The 12,723-nt window shown below is 66.7% G+C and overlaps 1 protein-coding gene across 1 annotated transcript in view; it reads left to right on the plus strand.

Annotated features, from left to right (window-relative positions):
* The first annotated feature begins 209 nt into the window (after window positions 1–209).
* MUC5B (mucin 5B, oligomeric mucus/gel-forming) overlaps window positions 210–12,723 on the plus strand; it is a 41,032-nt gene continuing 28,518 nt past the window's right edge. Inside the window, exons 1-23 of the mRNA XM_064370257.1 lie at window positions 210–279; window positions 2,251–2,307; window positions 3,542–3,613; window positions 3,930–4,191; window positions 4,346–4,460; window positions 4,624–4,714; window positions 4,992–5,098; window positions 5,857–6,058; window positions 6,434–6,559; window positions 6,955–7,072; window positions 7,163–7,301; window positions 7,692–7,802; window positions 8,068–8,137; window positions 8,494–8,631; window positions 8,998–9,162; window positions 9,462–9,556; window positions 9,646–9,772; window positions 10,019–10,274; window positions 10,791–10,846; window positions 11,124–11,224; window positions 11,489–11,640; window positions 12,104–12,242; window positions 12,322–12,432. Of these exons, the coding sequence (XP_064226327.1) occupies window positions 210–279; window positions 2,251–2,307; window positions 3,542–3,613; window positions 3,930–4,191; window positions 4,346–4,460; window positions 4,624–4,714; window positions 4,992–5,098; window positions 5,857–6,058; window positions 6,434–6,559; window positions 6,955–7,072; window positions 7,163–7,301; window positions 7,692–7,802; window positions 8,068–8,137; window positions 8,494–8,631; window positions 8,998–9,162; window positions 9,462–9,556; window positions 9,646–9,772; window positions 10,019–10,274; window positions 10,791–10,846; window positions 11,124–11,224; window positions 11,489–11,640; window positions 12,104–12,242; window positions 12,322–12,432 (2,880 nt within the window). The remainder of the gene's footprint in view (window positions 280–2,250; window positions 2,308–3,541; window positions 3,614–3,929; window positions 4,192–4,345; window positions 4,461–4,623; window positions 4,715–4,991; window positions 5,099–5,856; window positions 6,059–6,433; window positions 6,560–6,954; window positions 7,073–7,162; window positions 7,302–7,691; window positions 7,803–8,067; window positions 8,138–8,493; window positions 8,632–8,997; window positions 9,163–9,461; window positions 9,557–9,645; window positions 9,773–10,018; window positions 10,275–10,790; window positions 10,847–11,123; window positions 11,225–11,488; window positions 11,641–12,103; window positions 12,243–12,321; window positions 12,433–12,723) is intronic.

A 12,723-nucleotide genomic window follows, 5' to 3' on the forward strand; every position in this document is an offset into this window, starting at 1 on the left:
TTCCTGCTCCAGGCCTCTTCCCTGCCACAGCCCCTCCCCGAGAGCAAACACACGTGGCTGGCGCAGAAAAGAGCAGGGTGCCCTGCGTGGCCTGGCCTGGCTCGGGGCCAAGGCTCCCTGCTACATAAGCCAGGGCCCCCAGGAGAGCAAGCACCCGGCCAGGCTCCCTCCCTGCCTGTCCGCGCCCCCACCCCCGTGCCAGCCCCAGGATGGGTGCCCGGAGCGTGTGCCGGGCGCCGGTGTGGGTCCTGGTGGCCCTGCTCGTGGTGAGGCAGGCAGGTAAGGGCCCCCCGCTTGGCCCCTCCGGACACCACAGGGGTCTCTGCGGACTGCTCGCCTGGGGGCTTCTCCTGCAGTGTGGACAGGCAGATCCCCCTACGCCCCCATGAGTGTCCTGGATGGGACCCTACGTGTCCCCAACACAGGGCTCCTGGGCCCCACTGCTCACAGTGTCAGGGAACCCGGGGGCTGGCTTGGATGGGGTGTCAGGAGAAGTCGGGCCCCTGACTGAGGAGCAGGGCACCTGGAAGACCACTGAGGGGGGAGGCTGGGAGGGGAGGGGATGGTCCCCTCAGGGCCCCTGACCCAAGCCCCCTTGCCGGGTGGTCAGCACGGCGGGAGGCCCGGGGCTTCCTCCAGTGGTTCCCAGTGTGGACCAAGGGAGCTGTCTCTGACCGCAAGATTTGGGTGCTGGATTGACCAGAATAGCCACGTCCTCTCAACCGGCTCTTCGGGGCCACGCAGCCTGGGCTCCCCTCTCCTGAGCAGGGAGGCCAGGGGCTGTCAGCCCACTGTGCCCCACACACATCCAAGCTGCGGGGGTCAAGCCCTCAGCAGGGACGGTGCTTTAGTCTCGAGATGCACATCCTGCGATCAGGGCGAGGCGGGCCCTGCACAGAGTGGCATCATGTTAAGGGACACACCCCAGGGTGACGGGGTGGCTGGTGGCGGGCACTTCTCTGGCCACAAGATGGAGGACCAGGTGGCCCAGCCCAAGGAGGGCGCCGCACGGAGCAGATGCCCAGGGTCGGTCAGCCTGGGCGGGGCAGGGGCTGTCGGTCACAGAGGGGCTGCCTGGGGCGGGTGCCAGTGGGTGGCAGCATCTGGGCTGGGCCGCACTCGTGGGCAGGGCTGTGGGCTGGGGGTCAGGGTGGAGGACACAGGGAGCTTCCGGCCTTCTGAGAAACAGCCAGCCTGGGCCTCCGGAGCCAGCCCCTGCTGTAGTTCCCAGATGTCAGCGGGACCAGGCTGGGAAGGCCAGGCAGGGCGTGAGCTGCCAGCCACTGGCCCATCCAGGCCAGAGCTCACACCACAGGTGCTGGCACCTCGCTGAGCCCTGATCCTGCCGTAGGGACTGGGGCCGCACCTCCCGTATCCCCACGGAAGTACAGGCCTGGGCTGGGCCCTCTCCTGCCTCCCCATGGAGCACAGACCTGGGCTGGGCTGTCTCAGATTGGGCTCCAGAGAGGAGCTCTGGGGACCCGGGAAGGAAGTGCCCCAATTCAAACCAGGCAGACAGAGGCCTGGGGGTCGGGGGGCCTGAGTCCTGGGGGTGGCAGCTGCCTCTTTTCAGGGCTCTCTGCTTAGAGTCCAGCCTCCACGGGGCCAGTGGGTGAGGCCCTGCAGGGAGGCAGTGGGCAGCCCAGGCGACCATGGGCGGCCGTTACAGCATCCATGGCCACACCGCTTGCTCTGCCCTGAGGCCTGCCCCCATCTGCCCCTCTCACCCTGACCTAGGGTTCTAGCTCGAAACTCATTCTGGGCTTAGGTTTCTGCTAAGTCACGCCTGGAAGGCTCCAGCTGTGTCTTCCCAACAAAGGGAGTCTTTGTCCGTCTTCAGGGACGCCTAGGATGGGGCTGAATCCCCCCTGGGGCGGCCAACGCCTTTTCCTGATTCCATCTTCCTCCCCCATTGCTTGAGAAGGAGGCACCACCCCCACATGTCCATCAGGGAGAGTGGGGGTCACAGGACAGGTGCAGGCCCTGCTGGAAGCTTCCACCCTGCAGTTCTCCATAGCATTGAGTGGTGGGGAAGCATCTGTGGTTGCTGGTTGGGGTTGCCCGAGCGTCTGGGGAGGAGTACTGGCCTTGGCCAGAGTGTGCCGTGCAGGGGAGCCTGAAGGGCGTGGAGACCCCACCTCGGACCCCACATGAGGATGCCACAGCAGGGATGTGGCCAAGCCCGGGGCCAGGTTCGTGGCTGGCAGCCACATCTGGTTCCTCACTGACTCCCATCCCCTCTTCCTTTAGAGACCCAGAGCCCTGCGGAGCCGAGTGGGGGCAGCGCAGGGTACAGCACAGACGGTGGTACGTGGCCGGACTCAGGCGGCGGGTTCCTGACCACGCTGGAGGGGCTGGGATTCGGGCTGGGGCAGGCTGACACCTCTCCACGCAGCCATGAGTCCCACAGAGACCCTCCCTGGGTCCCCTGCCCGGGACAGTGCCGGCCCGAGGCGGGGCTGGGTGCTCCAAAGAGGAAAGTGCAGAGCAGAGAGATGTGCACACGCACACATACTCACATGCACGCAGACACGCACAAGGCACACACACGCACACGCAGCCACATGCACACGCATGCATGCACACAGGCACACACACGAACACAGGCACATGCACGCGCACATGCACACAGACACGCATAAGGCACACACACACAGACATATGCACACAGGGATACACGCACACACAGCCACATGCACACGCATGCATGCACACAGGCACACACATGCACAAGGCACACACGAACACAGGCACACACACACATGCATGCACACAGGCACACACACACGAACACAGGCACATGCACGCACGCACACACGTGCACATGCACACAGACACACACACAAGGCACACACACATGAATACAGGCACCTGCACACAGGCACACACACAGACCACACACCACACACACACACAGGCACACACATGCACACTCACACACATGTGCACATGCACACAGGCACACATGAACACAGCACACTCACACATACACACACATGCACACAGGTGCACACGCATGCACACTCACAGATATGCACAAGGCACAAATGCACACACTCACACACACAGGTACACACATGTGCACACGCACACAGACATGCACAAGGCACACACACACCGACACACATGCACACAAGCACATGCACACACACACAAGGCACACACACGTGCATACAGGCACCTGCACACAGGCACCCACACATGCATATACACAGACCACACACCACACACACGCACACAGGCACATGCATGCACACTCACACACATGTGCACATGCACACAGGCACCCACACATGCACACACACAGACCACACACTGCACACACACACACACACAGGCACATGCACACACACAGAGGCCAAAACACGAGAGCAGCAGTATTTCTGGGGTGGACGGGGCCAAGGGGTGAAGGAGCTGCCTTGTTTCCAGCCCGTCAGTTTTGGGCTCAGTCTGGGAGCTGGCGAGGAGGGTAGGGCCCGGAAGGGTGTCTCTGCCACCCCTTCTTGGCTAGGTTCCCGGGGTGACCGGCCCTCACCCACAGGCTCCGTGACGTCTGCGTCTGCCCGGCGTGTGAGCTTCGTTCCACCTGTCACCGTCTTCCCCAGCCTGAGCGGTAAGCAGACACTGCCCCTGCCAGCTGGGAAGGGGAGGTTTGCCAGGGCCAAGGGTAGAGGCCCAGATCTAGGGATGCAGCTGGCACCAGGTGGGGCCACAGGGCCAGGCCCAGGTCACAGGCCGCCATGGGGAGGGGGAAAGGGTCGAGGTCATGGAGTGAAACAGAGGCTGCCCGGGGGGAGCCAGGCAGGGCACAGCCAACAGCCGACGGCGGTCCTTTCCGCTCCAAAGCCAGGGCACCTCGGCCCAGGGGAGGCTCCCTGGTGGGGGCTGGCGTGGGGGTAGGGGGGCTTCATCTGAGATGCCCCCCGCAGCCCTGAACCCGGCGCACAACGGGCGTGTGTGCAGCACGTGGGGTGACTTCCATTACAAGACCTTTGACGGCGACGTCTTCCGCTTCCCCGGCCTCTGCAACTACGTGTTCTCCGAGCACTGCGGCGCCGCCTACGAGGACTTCAACGTGCAGCTGCGCCGAGGCCTGGCGGGCTCCAGGCCTGTGGTCACCCGTGTTGTCATCAAGGCCCAGGGGCTGGTGCTGGAGGTGTCCAACGGCTCCATCCTGGTCAACGGGCAGCGGTGAGCCGGCCACCCCGGGGAAGGCTGAGGGCCGGGCCACATGGTGCCACCTCCCCCAGTGGCCGTGTCTGACCTGCGCCAGGGCTGGGGCAGGATTGGGCTGGCGGGCAACTGGGAGGGCCGGGCCCAGGGAGAGATCCTGCTGTCTGTGCAGGGAGGAGCTGCCCTACAGCCGCACTGGGCTCCTGGTGGAGCAGAGCGGGGACTACATCAAGGTCAGCATCCGGCTAGTCCTGACCTTCCTGTGGAATGGAGAGGATGGCGCCCTGGTGAGGAAGCCCCCTTGCCCCTTGTCCTCCAGACCAGGCCGCAAAACCCCCACAGGGAGTCGAAGGATGCCTCCCTGGGCTTAGGGTTGCAGGACTTGGGGCATGTGGCCAGCGGGGGAGATCAGAGGCCCTGAGGCTGGAGCTGCCCCTCCCCCATTCTCAGCTGGAGCTGGACCCCAAATACGCCAACCAGACCTGTGGCCTGTGCGGGGACTTCAACGGCCTCCCGGCCTTCAATGAGTTCTATGCCCACAGTGAGTGCCACCAGGCGGAGGGGGTGGCGACCGATTATGTCGGCCAGCCAGGGACCACAGTTCCGGGGAGGAGGGAGGGGGCAGCGCGGGGACCGGGCAGCGGGCAGGGAGGGGCAGCAGGGCTGTGGTCCTGGTGGGGGAGGAGTGCCCCTGGGGGCATTGGCCCCAGGCACGAGGGGGAGTCCTCTGGCCCGGCCTCAGGAAGTGGGAGCCCAGACCCTGTCCCCAGGAGCCCCTCAGAGCCGCCACACCCATGACCCATGCTTCTTCCCGGCAGACACCAGGCTGAGCCCTCTCCAGTTTGGGAACCTGCAGAAGCTGGATGGGCCCACAGAGCAGTGCCCGGACCCGCTGCCCTTGCCGGCCAACAACTGCACGGACGAGGTGAGCCCTGCTCCTGGGCAGGGACGGCCTCCAGGTTCGGGGGAGCTGGGCTGAGGTCTGAGGAACGTCCCCAGCTGACCAGGAGAGATGGTAGCGTCGGAGGGGGGTCCAGGCAGCCATGCTCTGTGTGCTCAGTTCCACGGCACACGCCGTCCATGTGTGGTGATATGCACGTTCCTCGGGCCACACGTGTGCCCATCTGTGGGGGTGAATACAGCCACACCACACAGGCTGGGCTAAGGGCGGGCCCTCGGGGAGCCCCGAACAAGCCCTTCCCACTGGCAGGGGAAGTCAGAAGGGGCCTGGAGGCTCCGGGAAACCCAAACCAGCAGGATCTCTTAGCCTTAAATTGTGCCATGAATGAGAGCGTTCAGCCCTCACTGGGGAGCGGGCTCCCACAGCCGGAGACCCGGGATCTGGGGACGGAGGACACTCACCGCTGGGCTGCCCTGAACGAGAGGCAGGGCCTCCACCTCCCTTTTTAGGAGCTGCCTCCTGGGGCGGGATCCACACCTTTCTTGGGCACTCACTCCAAGGCGGGCACACCCCGGTGGGGGCCCAGAGTCATGGGTCACTCCCCAAGGGCCAAGCGGGGCTCTGCACTGGCAGCTGTGAGGCTGCAGCAGGTGGATGGGATGGGGTTGTGTCCCCAAGGGGGAGAGGCCTTCTGGGCCTGGCCTGGCCTGGGTCCTGTTCCAGCGCTGTGGCAGCCCCCGTGGAGGACAGGGGTGCCCAACCTGGCCCACTGTGCTCCTCAGGAGGGCATTTGCCGCCGCACCCTACTGGGGTCAGCCTTTGCGGAGTGCCAGGCGCTGGTGGACAGCGCCGAGTACCTGGCCGCCTGCACCCGGGACCTGTGCCACTGTCCCACCTGCCCATGTGCCACTTTTGCGGAATACTCACGCCAGTGCGCCCACGCAGGCGGCCAGCCACAGAACTGGAGGCGCCCTGACCTCTGCCGTGAGTGCCCGCAGGCCTTTGCCAGGGATTACGCTGGGGAGAAGGGGCAGCGGGAGTGCCTCAGTGGCCACAGGGGGGTGGGGAGGCCTGGGGGATGGGGGTTGAGGGCAGAGGACCCCCCCTTGGGCATAGTGGGCAGGGGCCACCCCAGGACCCCAAGAGTGGGCGGGGCCTCCGGGGGCTGCAGGAGCATGAGAGGCTGCACAGGAGGTGGCGGGGGTGGGGGGCAGAGGGTGGACCTCACAACCATCCTGGGGCCCAGCTCTGGCTCCTGGGGACTTGATGGCATGCAGAAGGCAGTGGCAGGTGGCTGGAGCTGACCACATGGACAGCGTGGGGTCCCTCCCTGGCCCAGCCCTACCTCCTTCCCCGCAGCCCGGACCTGCCCCTTCAACATGCAGCACCAGGAGTGCGGCTCACCCTGCGCAGATACCTGCTCCAACCCCCAGCGCGCGCAGCTCTGCGAGGAGCACTGTGTGGACGGCTGCTTCTGCCCCTCAGGCAGGTCCTGGGTGCCCTGGGCGCCCCCGGGGGCTTTCGGGTCTCTGCCCCCAACCCCACCCCCCTCCTCATCAGGCCCAGATCAGAGCCCCTCATGCCAGAAAGTCCCACCCGGGGACCCAGGGTAGGGGTGGGCACTGGCCTGGAGGGCGCCGGACGATCGGCCAATGCGTGGAGGGAGGCAGAGCGGTGCCGCAAGCCACCTGGGCCTGGTGGGGAAACTAAGGCCCGGAGGTACTTGGTGCTCATCCAAGTGGGTGGGGCTCAGGGCAGGGGTGGCGTCCTGGTGCGGGACTTCCTCCTGGAGGGAGGCGGCTTGTCCCCAAGGCAGAGGGTCTTCTGACCTCAGAGTCCCCCGTGCATGGGCCAGCCCTGCCTCACTGCTCGCCCCACAGGCACGGTGCTAGATGACGTCACGCACTCTGGCTGCCTGCCCCTTGGGCAGTGCCCCTGCACCCACAGCGGCCGCACCTACAGCCCGGGCGCCTCCTTCAACACCACCTGCAGCTCCTGGTATGCACCCGACAGCCTGGGGTCGGGGTGTGGAGGGTGGGGCCTGCCTCCTCCCGGCATGCTCGTTCCGCTCACGGCCTCCCTCCCCAGCACCTGCTCCGGGGGTCTGTGGCAGTGCCAGGATCTGCCGTGTCCGGGCACCTGCTCTGTGCTGGGTGGGGCCCACATCTCCACCTATGACGAGAAACTCTACGATCTCCACGGTGACTGCAGCTATGTCCTGTCCAAGGTCTGGCTTCGGGGCAGGGTCTCCAGACACCCAGCCCCCCCAAGGGACCCTCACGCCCCTTCTGCCCAGGGGAGGCCCCCACGATGGCCATGGAGGGTGGATCTCCCTGCTGAGGGGGAGCCCTGGGTCCCCACGATGGCCATGGAGGGGTGGATCTCTGCTGAGGGGGAGCCCTGGGTCCCCACGATGGCCATGGAGGGTGGATCTCCCTGCTGAGCAGTACGGGGTCAAGGAGCCCCCAGGCCCTGAGACAAGCTGCTGGGAGGTGACCAGAGGGGCCAAGGGCACCTCCCCGCAGAGCCACATCCCCCACAAGGGCGTCCCCAGCGTATTTCTGGGGGGGCGTCCCACATCGAGCCAGGCCTAATGCATGCGTGGGTCCCTCCCCAGCAATGTGCTGATGGCAGCTTCACCGTGCTGGCCGAGCTGCGGAAGTGTGGCCTCACGGACAACGAGAACTGCCTCAAAGCAGTGACGCTCAACCTGGACAGCGGGAACACGGTGAGGAGCTGGTCCGGGCCCTGGGCTGGGGCGGGAAGGAGCGTTTGAAGTCGTGCGGGGAGCAAGTGTGGTCAGATCTCCCCTCCAGCCTCGAGGCCGGGCAGCCCCTCCTGGCGGGCAGCTGCAGAGCCCACCGCAGGCCCAGGCCCGAGCTTCTCTGTGGGCTCTGACCCCGTGGGGGCCCCTGGGCAGGCCACCCCCTCATTTGAGAGTTGGGAACAGGTTCCTCCCCAGAGCTGACCTCCCGCCCGCCTCCTCCCGGCAGGCCATCCGGGTCCAGGCGGACGGCGCGGTGTTCATGAACTCCATCTACACGCAGCTGCCCCTGTCGGCAGGTACACAGCTCCCCCGGGACGGCCACAGCCCGTGCAGTGCCCACTCAGCTCCCTGCCAGCTCTCCATGGCCTCGGGCAGCTCCAGGAGCTTCCTGTGGTCGGTTTCTCATCGGCCGAGTGGGGATGCCAGGCTCCTACCCAGGCTGCGGTGGGGACCCCACATCCAGCTCACTCAGCCCCACTCTCTCAGGGATCCTGAGCCTGCTTGGCAGCCACAGGCGCAGGGCAGAGCACGAGGGCTCCTGCCCACTCCCGGGTCTCAGTGGGGTGGCCCGGCCGCTGGATGCCCTGCCCCTCCGATCTGGCCATATCTGGCCCCGCAGTCCTGACCGGCCTCTCCTCCACACTCCCCGCAGCCAACATCACCCTGTTCAGGCCCTCGAGCTTCTTCGTCGTGGTGCAGACAGGCCTGGGGCTGCAGCTGCTGGTACAGCTGGTGCCTCTCATGCAGGTGTTTGTCAGGCTGGACCCCGCCCACCAGGGCCAGATGTGCGGTGAGGCTGGGCAGGGGCCTTCGGTGGGTGCAGGGCCTGGACTAGCGCCAGGCTGCAGGGAGGGGGCAGGCAGAGGCGGGCAGGGGGCCAGGGAGAGGGCTGCTCCCAGGGCACGGCGGAGACCTTGGTGCTGGCGCAGGACACCAGCATCCGACCGGTGCCCCAGAAGTGACTGGGAAGAGGGAGAGGGCAGTGCTGCCCTGACTCACACTGGCTCTGCACAGGGGCCGGCCCCCCGGGGCTTATCTGCAGACAGTTCTGGAAGCAGAATCCGGGGACAGGGCTCTCGGCTGTTCCGCCCTGTGTGGCGCCCGGAGCGCCGGTAGGGGCCAGCAGCCACTGACATCCCCCAACCCCGGCCCCCAGGCCTGTGTGGGAACTTCAACCAGAACCAGGCTGACGACTTCACGGCCCTCAGCGGGGTGGTAGAAGCCACGGGCGCAGCCTTCGCCAACACCTGGAAGGCCCAGGCCGCCTGTGCCAACGCCAGGAACAGCTTCGAGGACCCCTGCTCCCTCAGTGTGGAGAATGGTACCCCTCGACCCCACCCCCACAGTCACCCCAGGCTCAAGTGCCACCCAGCACCTTCCTGTCCCCTGGGCCACGGGAACCCTAGGGCGGGATTGGGGACCCCATGGAGGCAGGTGGGAGGCATCGGGAGTTGGTGCTTGGGGCCAGGTGGCTGGGATCCCCAAGGCATAGCACGTGAGCCTCCAAATTCCAACTCACCATTCCCAGGGCTGAGGGGCGCGAAGGCCTGTGTGTGTGTGGGGGGGTGGGCTGTGGGCTTCAGGGCAGGTCATGGAGACGGGGCCGGGTCTCCCTCACAGAGAACTACGCCCAGCACTGGTGCTCGCGGCTGACCGACCCCGCCGGCGCCTTCTCGCCCTGCCACTCCGTCATCAACCCCAAACCCTTCCACTCGGTGAGAGGCCGTGAGGCAGCCCCCCAGGCCTGGGCAGGACGGGTGGGGAGCGTGGCTGGCTGGGGTCCCTGACGCCCCCCTCCCCGCAGAACTGCATATTTGACGCCTGCAACTGTGAGCGCAGCGAGGACTGCCTGTGCGCAGCCCTGTCCTCCTACGTGCTCGCCTGTGCCGCCAAGGGCGTGCGGCTCAGTGGCTGGAGGGACGGCGTCTGCAGTGAGTGCTCCGCGGGGTGGAGGGGTCACGCTGCGTGGGGGCGCGGGGGACCCTGGGCGGCGGTACCTGTCACCCACACGGTTCTCAGCCCCCAGCTTTGCGCCTCCTCATCCCAGCCTCGCAAGAACCTCGAACCCTCGTGATCTCTGAGTCACAGACGGGGACGCGGCGTTGAGGATGGGGCGGGTGGGGGGTTCAGCCGGGCTGCCCGGCCACTGACCTATCCCCCCACCCTCCCAACCGCAGCCAAGTACATGCAGAGCTGCCCCGAGTCCCAGCGCTACGCCTACGTGGTGGACGCCTGCCAGCCCACCTGCCGCGGCCTGAGTGAGGCCGATGTCACCTGCAGCGTCACCTTCGTGCCTGTGGACGGCTGCACCTGCCCCGCCGGCACCTTCCTCAATGATGCGGGTGCCTGTGTGCCCGCCCGAGAGTGCCCCTGCTACGTTCACGGCACCATGCTGGCCCCCGGAGAGGTCGTGCATGACGAGGGCGCCGTGTGGTAAGAGCCGGCCGGGGAGCGGGTCCCTAGGTGCTCCTCGAAGCCACCACCCGCCCTCCCTGGGCAGACAGGGGCCTCCCACTGAACTTCCGCTCCATGCCCGAAGCCTTCTGTGCCTCCCCCGAGGGTTCTGAGACACGAGGGGCCAGGCTGGGGAGGGCGGCACAGGGTGGGCTCAGCGTGTTCTGAAGAGAAAATTCCCGGCCGGGAAAGAGGCCGGGAGGATACCTGCTGGCTGTTCTCATCTTGGTCTGAATGGCAGCCCCTGTCAGGAAAAGGAGGACAGCCTCCACTCCCACCCTGGCCTCAAAGGCCGCTCCTAACCCCAGGGTCCCGACTGCCTGGTCACCCATCTGTGTGTATTTGCCCACAAGCCTCCGAGGGACTTGGGGTCTCCCATAGAACCCAGTGGCAGGCGCCGGTTGGCCTTACAGGGAGGCGGCCAGGCTGGGGAACCCAGGTTGGGTCTGTGGGGTGTGGGCCGCAGGTCCAGGCTGTGCGGTCCATCTCTCGCAGTTCGTGTTCAGGTGGGAAGCTGAGCTGCCTGGGAGCCTCCCTGCAGAGAAGCACAGGTAGGCGCCGCCCCGCCCCGCCCCACCTGAGCCCCACCCAGCCAGATCAGTCTTCACCTGGGCCCTGCCACAGGCACCCACACCCAGACATGCCAGGGATGGAGGGCCCAGTGGGTCTCTGCCCCGCATCGTGGCCGGGGTGCCTTGGGGTTGGGGGCTGCTGGTATCGTGGAACCCTCATTAGCTCAATCAGCAGGACAGGCTCAGGGCCGCCCAGGGGCAGTTGGGGCCGAGGCTGCCCTTCCGCAGGACCCCTCCCACCAAGCTCTGCCCCCAGGGTGCGCGGCCCCCTTGGTGTACCTGGACTGCCACAACAGCTCGGCGGGCACCCCTGGGGCCGAGTGCGTCCGGAGCTGCCACACACTGGACGTGGGCTGTGTGAGTCTTCTGGCGCTGGCCTCGGCGACTCCCCGCCGTCCTGTGCTTCAGGGAGGGTGGGCAGGGAAGGGATCCCAGCTTCCCCAGCTCCCAAGCCCAGGGCTCCGCTGGTCCTGGAGACACTGCGTGGCCAAAGGCCTAACCTCCCCCGCCCGCTGCTCCACGGGACATTGCCCCGGGGCCCCTGGGTGTGCCTTCCCGAAGGATGAGTAGCATCTGCCCCTCTGGTGTCCGGCCCTGACCGGGACCTGCCTGGGCCCACAGTTCAGCACACACTGCATGTCCGGCTGTGTCTGTCCCCCGGGGCTGGTGTCGGACGGGAGTGGGGGCTGCATTGCCGAGGAGGACTGTCCCTGCATGCACAACGAGGCCACCTACAAGCCTGGGGAGACCATCAGGGTCGACTGCAACACCTGGTGGGTCTCAGGTCCCTCAGAGGCAGCGGGTGGGCAGGGAGGCCAGTGGGCTGGGAGGGAGGAGGTGGGGAAGGTAGGGGGAGGGGAGGGAGAGCAGCGGGCCGGGAGGGCAGGGGCAGCAAGGGGAGAGAGTGGGGAGGGCAGGGGGGAGGGCGGGGGCTGGGAGGGCAGGCGGAGAACTGGCTGGGGTGAGGTGGGGCAGTGGCAGGAGAGTTGCCAGGAAAGCCAGGGGCCATCCTGTGCATCCTCTGGAAGGTGGCCCAGGGACCGTGGTGCTACCAGGAACCTGGTGGGGCTGCATGCCCTGAACTCACTGTGCGGGACCACCCCTTTCACCGAGGAGGGCCAGGCTGGGCCTGGGGAGGCTGAGGCCCCAGGCTGACCCGCACAGGCCCGGGTGCTGGGTCTCGGGAAGGCCAGGAGGGCAGCCCCCACGAGCAGGCACTGTCCTGGCCCCTCGCAGCACCTGCAGGAACCGGAGGTGGGAGTGCAGCCAGCGGCTCTGCCTGGGCACCTGCGTGGCCTACGGCGATGGCCACTTCATCACCTTTGACGGCGAGCGCTACAGCTTCGAAGGCAGCTGCGAGTACACCCTGGCGCAGGTACGCCGACCCCGCCCCGGCTCCCACAGGCCGGGCACGCTCGGGCCTGCAGCTGGCAGCTTGTCTCTTCCTGGTCCAGGACTACTGCGGGGGCAACGCCGGCCATGGGACCTTCCGCATTGTCACGGAGAACATCCCCTGTGGGACCACCGGCACCACCTGCTCCAAGGCCATCAAGCTCTTCGTGGAGGTGAGAGCGGCCCCAGCCGTGAACCCCCCGGCCCGCAGCCAACGAGCCGGCCCAGGGAAGCTTCATGAGTCTGCAGCTGCACTGACGGGTTCTCAGCAGTGTCCTGACCCAGGCTGCTGTTCCAAACAGCCACAAACCACGGGGCTTAGACAACAGAAATGCATTCTCCGTCCTGGAGCCAGAAGTCAGAGATGCAGGCAGGCAGCACCACGCTCCCTGGGAGGGTCTGGGGAGGTCCTTCCTGCCTCTCCCAGTGTCTCGGGCTCCAGGAGTCCCGTGGCCATGGCTGCC

This window comes from Aotus nancymaae, unplaced genomic scaffold, assembly GCF_030222135.1.
Source record: "Aotus nancymaae isolate 86718 unplaced genomic scaffold, 86718_ANA_hifiasm-v0.15.2.pri h1tg000106l, whole genome shotgun sequence".
In the NCBI taxonomy this organism is placed as follows: Eukaryota; Metazoa; Chordata; class Mammalia; order Primates; family Aotidae; genus Aotus; species Aotus nancymaae.